Genomic DNA, 16,851 nt, shown 5'->3' on the forward strand with positions numbered 1-16,851 from the left:
GTCACATGGAGGGTCCCTGTGTATCCCATCACTGCAATAAGCCCTAGGCCTGCTAGGATGGTGTTCAATTTCATGAGGAAATAGCACATCTCAAGAAAAAGGATAGTACAGGGTAAGGCATAGGAGAAAAGGCTAACGAGAGTATAGAGCAACAATGTCCAGTAGATAAATGATGTGAGCCACAAATACGAGCCATATAGGCAATTCTATATTTTCCGATAACCACATTTAAAAAACAACAAATAGTATGTCAATTACATCTCAATAAAACTGGTGGGCAAGGGACTTTCCTGGTGGTCCAGTGGTTAAGACTCCACGCTTCCACTGCAGGGGGCGCGGGTTCGATCCCAAGTCGGGAACTAAGGTCCCACATGCCCTGCTGCGCGGCCAAAAACAAAACAAACAACTGGGGGAAGAAAAGAAGAAATAAATTTTATTCATTTGTGAAATTAATTCTACTAATATATCAAATATATAGGTGAAATACAGTATAGAGGGGAAATTAACTTTACTAATGTATTTTATTTAACCCAGTATATCCAAAATATATCTTGTCACTTTAAAATGAAGTGAATATAAGAATTATAAATGAACTATTTTACATTCTTTGTTTTGTATTAAGTCTTCAAAGTCCCTAGGTGTTTTACAGCACATCTCAATTTAAACTAGCCACACAGGGCGAGTGGCTACCATATTAGACAGTGCAGGTTCAGAGAGTAACAGCAGATGAAGGGATGCTTAATATAGTGTGGGGTTGTTAGGGAAGGGGCTTGAACTGACCTTGAGAGCCTGGTAGGGTTTTAAGAATTGAGAGAGAAACAGGCAGAGGCGAGCTCCTGAACACAGGTGTTCTGGGGTAAACCTGCTTGCCTGGTTGGAGAGACTGTGAGTGTGAGGGAAGGGTAGAGAGCCTTGGCATGGACTTGTTTGGAGTATTCAGTGTCTCCTTTGTACCTGGTACCAAATTTGGCCCTGGGCTGTAGAAGAAGTGTAGGACACAGGCCCTTTGAGCAGATAAAGCAAATACACGTTACATGAGGAATGGTTGGGTGCTAAGTGGTGTGAGAGTGAATGCAGTGTGAGTTCTGAAGAAGGAAAGATCAGAGTGGTTGGAGAAGATGTCAAGACCAGTTTGGGAAGATGGAGTAGAGAGGAGTGAGAGAGGAGGAGAAACAAGCAAGAGATGTGGTATGAAGTGTGGGGCGGAGAGGCCTAAACTAGGCTGGTGGTCGCGGGCAAGGCAAGGAAGAGACAAATTTGAAGGATGATTAAAGGAAAAATAATGTGATGATGAGCAGGGTAATAGGAAATAAAGATAAAAGGGGAATGTACCCTTCCCAGCGATGCTCTCTATCTCATACACTCAATCCGCAAGTGACTGAAAGGCAGCTCAGTTCTGGACAGCAGAAGTGGGGGAGGCAGATAGTTAAGCGTATTTGTGCAGGGGAGGAGAACGAATTTTCCCTCTACCCTTCTAGATTCCTGGCTGAGACCTCTGTAATAAGGCAGATTAACAGGAGAAAAGCAAACAGGACTTTAATAACATGTATACCTCCTTGATGACGTGGGAGAGACCCAGGAAAACAGTAACTGCTCCAGGTGGCCCTAGATACCACCTTCAATACCCGCTCCAGCTAAAAAGAAAAGAAGATGCTGGGGGAGGGGCATTATTGGAGGTGACCAGGAAAAGCACATTGAACAAGGGTAAGGCTGTTATGCAGATCTAAGTCCTGCGTTCTCCACTGATGAGTTTCTGGTGATTTAGTCATCCTCCTCTTCCTGGTACAGAAAGGAAGACACCCTTACAAATGGAGATTTCCGCTGTAAATGTAAATTTCCCTTACAAACAGGTAACTTCCACTCTGTTACCAGAGCTTCTCCTGTGTCTGCTGTTTCTCAAAACAATCAGCTCAAAATAATCCTTATGCCGAAGAGATGTATTTGGGGGTGGCATATTCGGCTCCCTTTCACCCCCCCAAAATATGCCTCTTTGACATATGGATTATTTTGAGCCGATTATTTTGAGACACTGCAGACACAAGAGAAGCTCTGGAAACACAGTATAAATTACCAGTTTTTTTGCAAGGTACATTTACATTAGAAAGGGGGTCTGCAGCAGGAAGAGAGCTATTACCAGAGATCACTTTTTCACCTGAGAGAACTTTCTTTAAACTTCGTTTAGGATATATTTCCTTTTCTCACCTTCCTGTGAAATTCCTTCCTCCCCTCGGAAGGCCCAGACCCGTCCCAGTCCTTAGCTCACGATAGTATTTAAGCCACAACCGCCCACCTGACTTTTGAGTCTCATATCTTTGTGGGGGCTCCAATCAGTAAGTAGGTAATTAATTTTTTTTTCTTCTGCTAATCTGTCTTTTGATTACGGGGAGGTCTCAGGTAAGGACCTAGAAGGTTGAGGGAAAATTATTTTTACTCTCCTACAGCGGCATATTGTGCTACCCTTCATATGCATATCATTATGACTACCCCTGCGTAATAAATGTTGTGAGGGGAAAGATCAGAGTGCTATGATTAAAAAACAAGAAGAGAGGATCATATTATAAGAGGGTAGTCAGGGCTTCCCTGGTGGCACAGTGGTTGAGAATCTGCCTGCCAATGCAGGGGACACGGGTTCGAGCCCTGGTCTGGGAAGATCCCACATGCCGCGGAGCAACTGGGCCGTGAGCCACAATTACTGAGCCTGCGCGTCTGGAGCCTGTGCTCCGCAGCAAGAGAGGCCGCGATAGTGAGAGACCCCCGCACCGTGATGAAGAGTGGCCCCCGCTCGCCACAACTAGAGAAAGCCCTCGCACAGAAACGAAGACCCAACACAGCCATAAATAAAATAAATAAATAAAATTAAAAAAAAAAAAAAAAGAGGGTAGTCAGAGAAAATTTCACTGAGGAAGTGACAAGCCCAATATCTAAATATAATAGGAGCCAGCCTGAAACTCAATGAGGGGAAACTGACTTCTGAGGAGGAGAAGGAGCAGGAACCGAGGGGCTAAGGCAGGAATGAGCTTTGCACATTTCAAAGGCTAAAAGAGACCCCTTCCCTGTACCCACCGCCCCAGGCTGGAGCCATAGGTGGTGCAAGCGCGAAGTAAATCAAAAGCCAGGACCAGTCATGTAAACAAGAACTAAAGCCAAGCCGACCACATGGAATCTAAAGGGCTTTTGTTAATGACACCTTCCTAACGACAGTGTGACGTCGTGCTCTTAAACCATGGTTGACAGAATCACTCTCTCTGTTTATTTCATTCTCCCCACACGAGAAGAAGCTGGAAACGCAGGCTCCGTTAGTCAGAACACGTAATCACCTTCTGACTTTGAGGGGAAGTCTGAGTAACCACCAAGAAATCATTTTAATCTGTATTTTGTTAAAATGGAGGAAGAGGAAGGGAGGAGAGAACAAAAATGTGAATTTATCTTTAGCAAAACGAGCCCTGGGCAAAAGCTGGCTTCACAAGGGGACAGTGACCAAGGGCTCCCTGGCAGGGGGATGGTCTGGGTTCCTAAAGGGGGAGGTGGGTGGGGGAAAGAAAACCTGGAAGCTGAACTTGTGAACCGAGGGGCATAAAAATTGATAGGAGCGTTATGACCATAAAAGAGCAGCTGAAGGAACAGGCCCAGTTTCCTTGGGCTGGTGTTTGTGTAGGTGAGAGCAGACTCTAGGCCATTTCCTGAATGAAGTGGGGGACGATTTGGGTGAAAGAGGGCATCGTCTTAGGGATCTGCTCCTTATTCCCTTCTCCCCGAGTCTCCTTACGAGACCCTCACGAGCTGGTTTTGAAGGGTGTGAATGCTCAAACCCTCAGCCTCAGTCTGAGCATCTCAGAGCGGACAACGTTGTCAGGTTTCTTTGTGCCCGCGGGCAGCTTTAAGACTGAATCATGGCTGTTCTTGGGGTTTCTGGAAGTTTTAAAATATCAAATTAAAAATTAATCAGTATGGCTGATTCATTTTGTTGTGCAGTGGAGGCTAACACAACATTGTAAAGCAACCATACGCCAATGAAAATTAATAAAAAACAATTAAAAAAAATTAATCAAATACAGCTTTTTATCCCAACAATAGCATTTGGATAATCAATCCTCAAAGGGCATATATCCAGTAGGGCGCTACAGGGCACAAAAAAAAGGGAGGGAGGTATGGCTCCTCCCTGCAAGGAATTTGCATTCTAATCTGATAACAATATGACTATTGTACCAATTCATATGCATTTTTCATTTTAGATTTCTGAAACAGAAAGTCCTCCTTCTCTAAAGTAAGTTCTTGTTGTTCAGAAGTTATTTTACACTAATGGAGAAAACCCAAAACGTTGGGTTCAGACCTCTCTAGAGATGAGATTACTGCATTATATGAAAAAATTGAGCGGGGGGGGTGGGGGGAAAAAAGGGAATGCCCTGAGTTTGCCTATTGCTTTTTGCTCTAGACCAAGATTTCTCAACTTTGGCATTAATGATATTTGGGGCCACGTAATTCTTTCCTGTGAAAGCCCAGCCTATATACCTAGGATGTTTAGCTGCATCCCCGGCCTCTACCCACTAGATGTCAGTAGCACCCTCCTCCAGTTTTGACCACCGAGAGTGTCTCCAGACATTGCCAAATGTCCCCCGGGGTCAGAATCGCTCCCTCCTTTGAGAACCACTGGTCCAGAGACTGCCTTGGAGCGCTCTGTGTCTATGCTGCTGGGGCACTTGTACCAAAAAATCCAAGGTTAAGATCCTGCTTTGGGCAGCTATCTCAGGAAGAGAACCGTCTCCTCTGTAAGAGGCAACCAGAGACAAGCTTGTTCTTTATGACAAGTGGAGCGCCAGTGACCCTGCCATGCACAGGGGGGTTTGACTGGGCAGCAGCTGCCTTGTCACTTTCTCAAATCCTCAGACTCGTTCTCATTGGTGGGGTGAGGTGCAGAGGGTCGTTGGTAATGATTTACCTTGATTCATATTTTGTCCAGCTTTCCTGTTGGTCTTGGTTCTGCCCATCCATGCTGATTCTAAAGGGCAGAGAGCTGGACCACCCGAATTATACATGTGGGTTCTATCCATCATGTGTGGATAGCTCTTTCTTTGTTATAAGAAGTTTCCTGAGATTTATCAGGGACTTGCCACAAAGACCTGGCGCTTGACTCTTTGGTAGAAAAGTCACCGTCAGTGATGTCATCAGCACCTGTGTGGGACAGAGTGTGCGTGTACACCTTAATACACAGTGTCATAGCTATTCATGTGACAGGACTCCAGGGACCTTAGCAATGCTCACATTCTACCCAGGCTTTGCAGGATGGCTGCCTAATCCTCACAGCTGGCTCACATAAGAGGTGAACTCAGCATACACCCTTACATGGGACCATATCATCCCCCCAGTGGGATTCCAGCTAGTGTCATCTCGAGGACAGCCCCCGATGTGCTTTCTCCTAGTGCACTCTCTCTGGGAGAGCGTGGACCTGGTCCCGGGGGCTGAGCGCCAGTCGCCCATCAACATCCGGTGGAGGGACAGTGTCTACGATCCTGGCTTAAAACCGCTCACCATCTCTTACGACCCGACCACCTGCCTCCACGTCTGGAATAATGGGTACTCTTTCCTCGTGGAATTTGAAGACTCTGCAGATAAGTCAGGTGAGAGCCAGACGTGTCTGTGGTCTCATCTGGAGTTAAAGGGACAGTTTCATGTCAGCACAGGCCACATCGCAAGGCCTCCGTGGGAGCGGGGACCTCTTTTGTTAGCAGTGGCATGGGACTCACTGGACTGACTTTTATAATGTATGGAAAAAGTCCCTTCTGGTTTTTTTGAACGTTTTCTTCCAGTATAGGTAGTATTTTTTATTAGTGAACATATATATCTCTCTATATAGAGTCTATAAGTGATATAAAGATAGGCTATGAAATTAAAGCTCTGCTAGAAGTTTCTTTTGCATATGTGTATTGCATATGTACTAATTTTCTCTGCTTGCTGACTTTACAAGACACTTTTATTTAGATAGTAATAGTATTTAATCAGATTTAACTGATGAGATTACAATACCTTTGAAATGGGGCAAAAAGCATACTAATGTGTGCATGAGGTTATAGACTTAACTAGTTAAGACCAGTGGTATGTAAGAAAAATGGAAACTCATGTTCTGTTAATTTTGTTAAACAATGTTACCTAGTTTAAAAGAAACACAATTTAAAAGAGATTTTTAAATTCAAATATTATATTGCTTTTGTATCTTTGTTTTAGCCTACCCAGATATAAACTAATCTAATGATTTCAAAGTTTACCTGAAACTTTTAGTGTCTATTGAAAACAGAATGTGATTAATTCTATGCGGGTTTCTTTTTTTTTTCCAAACCGAATTTGATAGTATCAAATTGTCCTAATTTATCTGAAGTAATTGTTATTTGAAATAATGTATCTTAAGGAATGGTTCTCAATCAGTGGCAATTTTGCTACCCCTCCCTCCCCAGGGACTGGGGAAACTTGGCAGCATCTATAGGCCTTTTTGGTTGTCACACTGGGGGGTGGTGGTGCTACTGGCATCTCATTGGTCGAGACCAGGAACTCTGCTAAAGATCCTACAATACAATGGACAGCATTCACGTAGAGTTATCCAGCTTCAAATATCAACAGAGATGAGATTGAGAAACTTGAATTCCTCTCATGAAGTTGAAGAAATGCATCCATGAAAGTGTTAATGAATGAAGTTAAAAGTGTATCTTAAAGTATAAATAGAAGTGTTCACTCCTGTATTTATCCTGGGTCTAGGATTCTCAACTGTATCTTGGTTTTCTTTGCATTTTTCTAGTGATGCTCTGATACTTAGGTATGGCCCTCTGGCCCAACTGCAAACAGACTGCTCCTCCAATGGGATTCCTCTCTCTCTGGTTCTCTGCCCTCTGACACACCTCTCTGCTGTGATTCAGGAAGTGTTCAAGTCTGTCCTTAAGGGCTTAGGTTTCTCTATATCCCCCATCTTCCTCTTTCTCCTCCATGGTATGACATGCCCCCCAAACCCCGAACATCTTACTTTCATTTCTCAAACTAAAAAGAAATTACTTTTTCCTCCCAGATTCATTAGTATCTATTTACATTGTGTATAAGGATTCCAGAAATCTTCCAAACAGCAAGCTAAATTCCTGTTTTCCAGATGGCCATCTTGCACTATGGTGAGCTCTACTCATCTCCCTTTTGAGCTCTACCATTACTCCTGCCAGAACTAGAAGAACGGGCAGACCCAGTCTATTAGAACACCAACTCTCATTCGTTTACTCTGCATGCGCAGCAGTCCTCTTGATTAATGAGTCTCAGTCCCATCTAGGTCCCTGGCAACATTTTTTCCTTTCTTCTGAGGATCCTAAATAATGGTCAGCCTTCTAATTTCTTTGACAGACTAGGGACTATCTGTTGCCAATATTTTAATCGAGTTGCAAATCTTGGCAAGTTATTTAATGGGTTTCTTAACCAAGTGAGTTAATCCCCAAGATCATTCAAGGCAAATAGCTTTTTGTTTTATTTCTTAGTCATTTTTTTTTCTTTTGAATAATAGATTCAAGAATTCTTATCCACCCATTTGCCTGGGCAATCTCATTTGGAAAATGAGTGACCAACATTTTCCTCATAATTGTTCTTTAGCTACCTCCAAACACAGCTAACTAAATCATTCCTTGATCTTACCTTCCATAGATGAGTCGGTCACACTATTTTTACAAAATATGCAAGAAAAATTGTACAGATGTTGCTAATTCTCCACTTATTTTGTCAGGAAGGACCAAATAAACAGCCCTTTTTCATTATGCTTTAATAATTATTTTAGGATACCATTAATCTTTAATAAGTACCTAACTTTCTCTCTCTCTCTCTTCTTCCACGTTTCAGTGACTGCCTCCTATTTCCTGCTTATTCTTCACTGCTATTTCTCCATGCTGTTGCAAAATAATCAATAGCATTCAAAGAGGAAGAAAGAGTAAATGAACATAAAAAAATAAAGAAAAAGGAAAAGAAGTACATCCTAGTAATGAAGAAAGGCAAGAAACAATTCTAATTCTAGAAAAGAAAGGGTCTAATAAATATCAATGTCTCTAAATTTCAAAAAAAGTAGGAAATGATGCTACACTGTGCTTTACAAAGACCTGGGGATAAAGCATACAAGGAAAGGGGCTGGGGAAAGTATGTGACAAAAACAAAACATACCAAACCTTATGGGATGCAGTTAAAGCAGTGTCTAGAGGGAAATTTATAGATGAAAATGCCTATTTGGATTACAGAGCAGAAATCAATGAAATCAAAAGTTGGTTCTTGGGAAGGATCAATAAAATGGACAAACCTTTAGCTAGGTGGACCAACAGAAAAAAAGAGAGAGAAGACGCAAATTACTAAAATCAGGAATGAAAGAGGGGCCATCACAACCCACTTTACAGAAAAGGAGAGGATAATAAGAGAAGGGGTGTGAGCATCTCATACCACTGCCCTCTGCTGGGTACTGTTTTGTCATTTGGCTCCCTGAATAGGACACAGTTATTGATTTTAATGAGTGCATGTGAGGGATACAAAATATTGTGAGGAAGGGCACTAAATTATGCTTGGGCTGAGTTCTATGGATGATCCCTGTAAGTTATCACCTCCTCTGAAATCAATCTCATCGACAATGTCACTAGGCATTAAAGAGAAGAGTCCCGCTGTTCTCCTAAGGGTGCGTCCTGCCCCCCACCTTGTTCCACTTACTTTATACTTTTAAAGGGCATCACCTCTGACCCTAGTAAGAATGCCCTCATAAATATTTTAAGTTCTGCTTCCCTATTTTTGGTCCTACATTTACTTTTTTTGAAAAAGAACAATGTAATGATTTTTAGTAAATTTACAGTGTGGTGCAACTATCGCTACAATCCAATTTTAGAACTTTTCCATCACCCCGAGTTTCCCACCCATTTCCTGCATTTGCTTTTATTTGCATGGTTCCTGAGTACTACCTTTCCCTTCATCAGCCCTTTCTCTGCTAGCTCCTTCGCCTCCACATTCAAGGCAACAGAAGAGAGTGAACATTACATAGATCGCTTACTAGAAGTCTGACTCTATGCTAGGTGTTTTATATTTGTTATCTAATTTTTCCCAAGCTTTTCTCATCCTAAAGCACAGAAAGAACAAAATATCAGTGACCTCAAATAAATAAGCATATATTTATTTGATATAGCTTATGACTGATCTGCTTTCTAATTCACTGTCTCCCTTCTATGCCCTGTTTCTTGCCAACTGTACTTCCGCCCCTCATCCATGCACCTGCCCTGCCTGATCCCACCCTCTTCCTCGCTCTTGGTGAATTTACCATTGTGTTTCAATTAACAAACCCAACAGACAGTTTACAGTGCATTTCTTTAGTTCCTGGTTTCAAGGAGGATCCACTAAATGCCAGGCACTATGCCCGGTGTTCAGAATAGAAAGAGGAAGAAGGGTCTATGGCCATACCACCCTGAACATGCCCGATCTCGTCTGATCTCAGAAGCTAAGTAGGGTCGGGTCTGGTTAGTATCTGGATGGGAAAGAGGAGGAAGGGATGGTCCCTGCCTTTAAGGAGCTTATAGTGTGGTGGGGAGGCAGACCCTGGAAAAGATGATGCTAATGAAGAGGGCTAAGTGCTGTGAGAGAAGTGGGATCTAGTGGGAGAAGGCTTCCTGATGGAGGTGACACCTGGGTGCTCCGTGTGGAGGTGAAGGTGTGAGGCAGTGTGATGCTCGTATTAGGTGTTACTCTGTGTAAAGTGCATGAAGGAAGTGGCAGACAAGGAAGTCCTGAGATAGGCAAGAGCCGATTCACAGAGTTCTGCAGACCACCCTCAGAGACTCGGAATCTGGGCACAGCTTAGCTGGGTCCTCTTCCTCTGGGTCTCTCATTGGGCTGTGATCAAGGTGTCAGCTGTGGTTGGGGTCTTATCTCAAGGCTCCTCTGGCAAAGGATCCTCTTCTAAACTCACTCAAGTGGCTGTTGGCAGGTTCAGTTTCTCCCAGGGCCTCAGTTCCTTGCTCGCTGTTGACCAGGGGCCACCCTCATTTCCTTGCCAAGTGGGCCTCTCCAGAGGGCAGCTCACAACATGGCCACTGGCTTCATGAGAGCAAGTAAGCAAGAAGAGTCAGAGAGGGCAAGCAAGATGGAAAGTGGTGTGTTCTTGTAACCTAATCTTAAAGGTGACATCCCATCACTTTTGCCCTTAGATGCAAGTCACAAGGTCCAGTTCACACTCAGGGCAGGGGATTACACAAGGGTGTGAATACCAGGAGACTGGGGATCACTGGGAGTCATCTTAGAAACTGCCAACACTCCTGACTAATGACACAAAGCCAGTTAATTCGAACTGAAGTCCTTTTCCTGCAAAATGCATGCTCTTAACCACATCATACAGGAGACTACCTCCCTGTCTCCCCTCTCCCCCATACAATTCATATAGGTATAGTGCCCAGCACATATAGAGATGTGATGATTTTTCTAGCTAGCAAGAGCCCAAGTCAGATGCCTGGTATCTAACATCTCTCCCAGGGGTCACAGACGCAGATGTACCTACAGTACTGGAGAAGTAATGAGAATAGGCCAGGCTGGGAGCGTCTAAGAGAAATGGCAGTGGTAGCCACTGTGAAGAACTGGCGGGACCATCTAAAGGGGCAGCCATTTCTCCCATCCAGCCTCTTATCACCTGGTGGAGGCCTGTGCTCAACATGGGCAGGGCGTCTCATTAAGTTGGAAATGTGGATTTTTATGTGAAATCAGCCAGCTTTAAATGTTGGCAATGAATTGAAAAATGTGTTTAGTATTGTGTGGGTGAATCAAAACACACCTGAAGACCAGTTCTGCCCCCCACCCTTGCAGCCACCCAGAGGTGACATCTCCTCTCGGCTTTGCTCATCATCTTTGGAGGAGACGCACACTAAGTGTCCAGGAAATGTTGCCAGTGTTTTTCTGGGGATAGGAGGGAAATGCTGGCCCTCTCCTCTGCCCTGGTCACTTAACTTGGGACCAGAACTTCAATTTCATTCCAACAGATTATATTGAACATTTGCCAAAGTCATGCTCACAATATGGAGCTGGCATAGAAAAACAAGAATTTTTTGGAAGATATTTTATGTTTATTTCACTACACTTTCGTACCATCCTCCTATTAATTTAGTGAATCATGTGGTATTATTCTCTGCACTTCCCTTGCCCCTCAAAGAAAAGTAGTCATTGGTATCTTTGCTCACCTCTTACAAAACTTCTTTTTTCAAAAAAGGAAATGATGTAAAATATTTATGAAAGCTGGTAAGATATACAGTAGACCACTGCATGACATATCCGGTGTATTTGGACCTCAGGATGACTGTACTCAATCATTTGCGTACATAAAATTCAACTAATGAGGCAATAATCTCTAAAATCATTAAGACAGATGAGATGGAAGGTTTTCGTGCTGTTGTATGGTTTAACCATGGACAGACATCGCCAGGGTCTGATCAGACGGCAGAAATGAGGAACCAACATGCTTTAACAAATTCAAGCAAAAAAAAAAAAATTAGCACAACCCAAAGCCTGAGGAAGGGTGACTTTCAAAACTCGTATCTGAGTATTTCCCCTGTCATGTATTGATTTCACTAGTTCCAGAAAACTCTAGTCTAAACAAAAGGTATTTATTATTCAGCACAGCAGAGACCAGTGGTAAAGTGTGTGGGTGACTCACATTGTTCACTTTGTCTAAAGGGAGATGGGTGATAATTTTTGACTTGCATATTTCCTTTTCCATTTCAATGTAAGGAAAAGAAACGCTAGTATCTTCAAAAATTGAAAAGCAAAGTATCGGTGCATAAAAAAGAGAGTATCTTTTGTACCCATATTTCAGTTTTATGAGATTGGGTTAGATAAATATGCTGAGAGAAATTTGCATTTTATTGTGCATAAAAAACACTGGGCACAGTAAATATAGAACATAAAACTAAGGGCAAGAATTGGCCTTTAACAATTGTATGCAGCTTGGAGTGTAGTTAAATCTTGGTGCCATTCAGAGTGCAGGTCTCGCCCTTACACATGTATTAACTGTGTGGAAATCAAGTTTATAAACACTGGTATATGATACAGTGTGCTCCATTTAAGACAGTTCATATAGAGGTCCATCCACAGATTCCACCTTTCCCCCACATTCCTCCACGACATGAAAAACTGTCCCCTGAATTGTTGGATGTGCCATTTCAGTGATCAAGGGAGGACCCCTGGAACACAACTACCGATTAAAGCAGTTCCATTTTCACTGGGGGGCCGTTGATGCCTGGGGCTCCGAGCATACCGTGGACAGCAAATGTTACCCAGCAGAGGTAAGTTGAGAAGTTTGGGAACAGTGACAACAGTGGAGAATAGGGGATAGTTCTGAGTTTCTAGTTCTAAGAAATCATCGGGAAGAATCAGGTAATTCCTATAAATGCTAAGTAGCTCTCTTGGGGGCATATTTGATTATTCCCAGTTTATACATGTAAAAATGATAACTGCCCTCATTTCAAATAATATAGCAGAAATCAACCTTAAGATCCTGAAGCAGAATTCTTCCAGAATTCTAAGCTAGGCTCAAATGATAGCCTAAAGAAATAACCCAGGCAACAGTGCAGGGCCACCAGGCCAAATGAACCCAAGTGAGAAATGGTAGGAGCCTAAATGAAAGCGGTGGCAATAGAAATAGAGAAAAAGAGCACGATTTAACAAGCATTTTTTTTTTAATTAATTAACTTATTTTTTGCTGCGTTGGGTCTTCGTTGCTGCGCACGGGCTTCTCATTGCGGTGGCTTCTCTTGTTGCGGAGCACGGGCTCTAGGCAAGCGGGCTTCAGTAGTTGTGGCACACGGGCTCAGTAGTTGTGGCACACGGGCTTAGTTGCTCCGCGGCATGTGGGATCTTCCCGGACCAGGGCTCGAACCCGTGTCCCCTGCATTGGTAGGCGGATTCTTAACCACTGTGCCACCAGGGAAGTCCCTAACAAGCAGTTTTGACAAGCATTTTGGAAATAAAAGCAACAGGACCTGGAGGCAGGGTCCTCTTCAGGAGAGGAGAGGCAGAAGTTAAACATGACCTTCAGGGTGTTACTTGGGAGGCTAGGTGAGGATTCGTGAATGATGGACAAGGAATGATTTGGAGGGAAATAAAAGGAGCCAAAGGAAATAGAATTTTTTCTTCACAACTTTCCCCCTAATTTAGTTTTAAATGTTACCTTAAAAAGAAACACATTTTAAGTGGTTATCCCTTGAACAAATTTGTCTTCAACTCCTAGTTCGCATAGGGAGAATCTATTTCTCTCAATATAAGCATCTCTCCTTTAGATGCAAATGGATTTTGGATATGAGTGTTTCAGGCAAATCAGGATGGGAATGGACAAATGTTGCTTCCTCACTGAAATGTTATTCACTTGGAGATATACACATATATATGTATATAAAATTTTCTCCCCCAAATAAATCCCTCTATTCCAAAGTAGCATTAATTACTGCTCCTGCATATATTTCTTCCTGTTCTTTAATTCTATCTCATTTTGCACCAGACTGTCATATGCTTTTCTCAGTGGCTTTATTTTTGGTGAGGAAGCACAGTAAAATATCATATGTGAATAAGGCTGTCTGTTTTGGAGCAATCCTACATGGTCATGTGTAAAACCATCTTTTAATGGTGTTTCAGCTGCACTTGGTGCATTGGAATGCAGTCAAATTTGAAAACTTTGAGGATGCAGCACTGGAAGAAAATGGTTTGGCTGTGATAGGAGTATTTTTAAAGGTAAAAAAAAAATCTTACTAGCTTTAAGTGATGTGTTGTATCCTAGGATGGAAAGATACAACACTGCAATTTTAAGTTCTAAGAATATTGAGACAATGTTTAAAATACAAGATTGTTATGAGTATATTTCAAATGGTATAGAAATGCACAGTCCAACAGAGCAGTCACAAGCCACATGTGGCAACTGAGCACTTGAAATGTGGCTCCTAAAAACAAAGAAAAGAAAAGAAAAGAAATGTCGCTACTTTGTGGAACAATTTTTAATTTTAATTAAATATTAATTGAAGAACTGATGCTTAAATGGAGCAGGACACCTTCACCTGCAGGCACGCTGACCCTGTCAGCAAACAGCCTGCTCATTTGTTGTGTGTCTAATTGAATTCAGTGATGCTTAAAACATTCTAAATTACCAGTTTAATTGTAGCTTAAGTAGTGTGGTTGGTTTGTTTTTATATAATCACCAGGTGGTTAATTTTAATTCATTCTGTTGCAGTTTCAAAAGTGAGATGTCAATTGTTGTTAATATTTTCTCATTGCTTCTTTAGCTAGGCAAGTATCATAAAGAGCTACAGAAATTGGTGGATATTTTGCCATCAATTAAGCACAAGGTAATTTTTTTTCCTAAATCACTTGAAATATAGTTTATGTCTCAATCTCAGAGCGGAGACACTAACAAGGCACTGTGAATTGGGAAAAGGTAATTCGCCTCAGTGTATTTAAGGTTCTCTTTGAAAGCTGCCCTTTAAGACAACTTGTCATTTATGATGCTTGTGCTGAGAGCCCCTGGCCCTGGGATACCCTGCAGGGGACAGAAGTGATTCTGTTGTTGGGCACGGACTGCTCTGGTTTGGCTGCCATGCCACTGAGCACTCAGGGACTCAGGAACATAACGAGTCCCCTCCTCTGCTCCCGACCCCTGCTCCTTCTCAGTCCTTGTGCAAACACTCAGGGCAGCCTTCTGGGCTCTAGCTACCCTCCCATAGGCAGGGAGCACAGAAAAGTCTGACAGAAACTTGGCTTGTCCAGCTTTACAGAACAATTACCCACATCCTTCAGGGTGGATACCTCTTTCCAGCCGTCAAGGTTAATTGTTCAATATTCAGAATCCCAGAGGGGCTGCTCTCTGGAAGTCTGTCTTCCCTCCCCTCCCTGCCTCTGTCTCCACCCTGCCCTCCCTCTCCATCTCCCTCCTTTTCCTCCTCCCTCCCCCACCCCCACCCCACCCCCATCTCCTTTCCTGTCTCTCCCTCCCTGTTCCCCTCTGTCCCTCTCTCTGTCCAGGATCCTGTCTCCTCCTAATTTGCACTGCATTTTAGAAAGGTGAATTCTATTAGTCTCTCTTGAAAAGGAAAAGCCTCCTTGTTTATGCACCAGCTACCACCTAATGCCTCCCAAAGAGTTCAGAGGAGACCACCTGCTATAAGCTCACTAGAACGCAGGGAGAAAATGGTTTTTGCTGTGTTCCCACTGAGGACTATCAGAAATACATGGTTAATCGCAGGAACAAAGCATGGGTATGATTCTGTCCTAAGGTGCCCAGAGATACCTGGAGCTCATCTGGACCGCTGCTGGTCCTCAGACTCCCCTAGAATCGTCACCACATCATCTGATTCCTGAGTGGTTTTCACCATAAAATGATAACTCGATGACCCCTTCTCTTGGCCAGGACATGCTTCTGGAATTTGGGTCATTCGACCCTTCCTGTCTGATGCCTACCTGCCCAGATTACTGGACCTACTCAGGGTCCCTGACTACCCCGCCACTCTCCGAGTCTGTCACTTGGATCATTAAGAAGCAGCCCATAGAGGTTGATCATGATCAGGTACGTTCTTTCCACATTTCTATGTAAGGAAATTCTAGTCTGCCCCTTTAAAACAAGGCTGGGCTCAAACTTTGGCATCAGTTTTTAACATCTTGTAATGCTCATACATTTTTATTAAAATGTGCTAACATCTTGTGTTAATTTGGATGTGAATTAGGAAATGCTTCAAATTAACTAGAGAGAAGAGGTAAAACTTAGGAAACATAAGCTTTTTACTTCCATATTTGACAATGACATATGTTTTATACATTGTATATTTTATATATAAATATGAATCTCTATATAAACAAGACCCTTTTAAAAGGAAGAATGAAGGCTGAAAATGGATGTGCTCAAACCCTTTAAAATCTTTAAGGGAATTTTGCTATGGAATCTCAGAATAAAAGCAGAACCCAACAATGTCTGTCCAGAAATTTTAAGTCAGTTGTTTTGACCCTGGAGTCTATTTTTTCCTTAGCAACTAAGTGGTGATTACTATGTTAATACACAAATTCTATTTAATTCATAACATAACTGAACTGCAATAATATTTGCTTCTGCTTGCTTTATGGGATTTTAATTAATCACAAAGCATTTTCACAAGAACAAAAGGTTCCAGAACCTTTTTTATGAAGCCAGGATAACTGACACCAACACCCACCAAAGATCAGACCAAAAAAAAAAAAAAATCTACAGACTGGTATGTCTGAAGGATATATTTTTTAAAAAGCTAAAATAGGGACTTCCCTGGCAGTCCAGTGGTTAAGACTCCACACTCCCAATGCAGGGGGCACGGATTCGATCTCTGGTCGGGGAACTAAGATCCCGAATGCTGCACGGCATGGCCAAAAAAAAAAGCTAAAATAATATTTTAGAAACAGAAGCCAGCAGTACGTTAAAAGAAATATATACTTTGTGAGAACCTATTGTATAGCATAGGGAACTCTACTTAGTGCTCTGTGGTGACCTAAATGGGAAGGAAATCCAAAAAAGAGGGGATATATGTACACATATGGCTGATTCACGTTGCTGTATAGCAGAAACTGACACAGCAGTGTAAGGCAACTATACGCCAATTTAAAAAAAAAAAAAGGGACTTCCCTGGTGGTCCAGTGGTACGACTCCGCACTCCCAATGCAGGGGGCCCGGGTTCAATCCCTGGTCAGGGAACTAGATCCTGCATGCCACAACTAAGAGTTCACATGCTGCAACTAAGAGTCCACATGCCGCAACTGAAAAAAAAGATCCCGCATGCCACAACTAAGACCCAGCGCAGCCAAAAATAAATAATAAATTAAAAAAAAAAG

At 42.6% G+C, this 16,851-nt stretch overlaps 1 protein-coding gene and 1 long non-coding RNA gene across 4 annotated transcripts in view; one reads left to right on the top strand and one right to left on the bottom strand.

Moving 5' to 3' along the window:
* Positions 1-16,851, bottom strand: part of LOC133081575 (uncharacterized) — a 47,538-nt gene that overhangs the window by 19,555 nt on the left and 11,132 nt on the right. The window contains exon 3 of one of the 2 annotated variants that reach the window (XR_009698866.1): positions 220-406. The exons of the other annotated variant lie outside the window; for it this stretch is intronic. This is a non-coding gene — a long non-coding RNA (uncharacterized LOC133081575). Of the gene's footprint in view, positions 1-219; positions 407-16,851 lie in introns of those variants that run through there. 2 annotated transcript variants of the gene reach the window in all.
* CA5B (carbonic anhydrase 5B) overlaps positions 1-16,851 on the top strand; it is a 35,969-nt gene that overhangs the window by 14,932 nt on the left and 4,186 nt on the right. The window contains exons 3-7 of one of the 2 annotated variants that reach the window (XM_061177781.1): positions 5,418-5,615; positions 12,184-12,302; positions 13,648-13,743; positions 14,289-14,351; positions 15,410-15,565. In XM_061177781.1, the coding sequence (XP_061033764.1) occupies positions 5,418-5,615; positions 12,184-12,302; positions 13,648-13,743; positions 14,289-14,351; positions 15,410-15,565 (632 nt within the window). The remainder of the gene's footprint in view (positions 1-5,417; positions 5,616-12,183; positions 12,303-13,647; positions 13,744-14,288; positions 14,352-15,409; positions 15,566-16,851) is intronic. The other variant, XM_061177782.1, reaches the window with a different exon arrangement.

This window comes from Eubalaena glacialis, chromosome X (genome assembly GCF_028564815.1).
Source record: "Eubalaena glacialis isolate mEubGla1 chromosome X, mEubGla1.1.hap2.+ XY, whole genome shotgun sequence".
Taxonomy (NCBI): Eukaryota; Metazoa; Chordata; class Mammalia; order Artiodactyla; family Balaenidae; genus Eubalaena; species Eubalaena glacialis.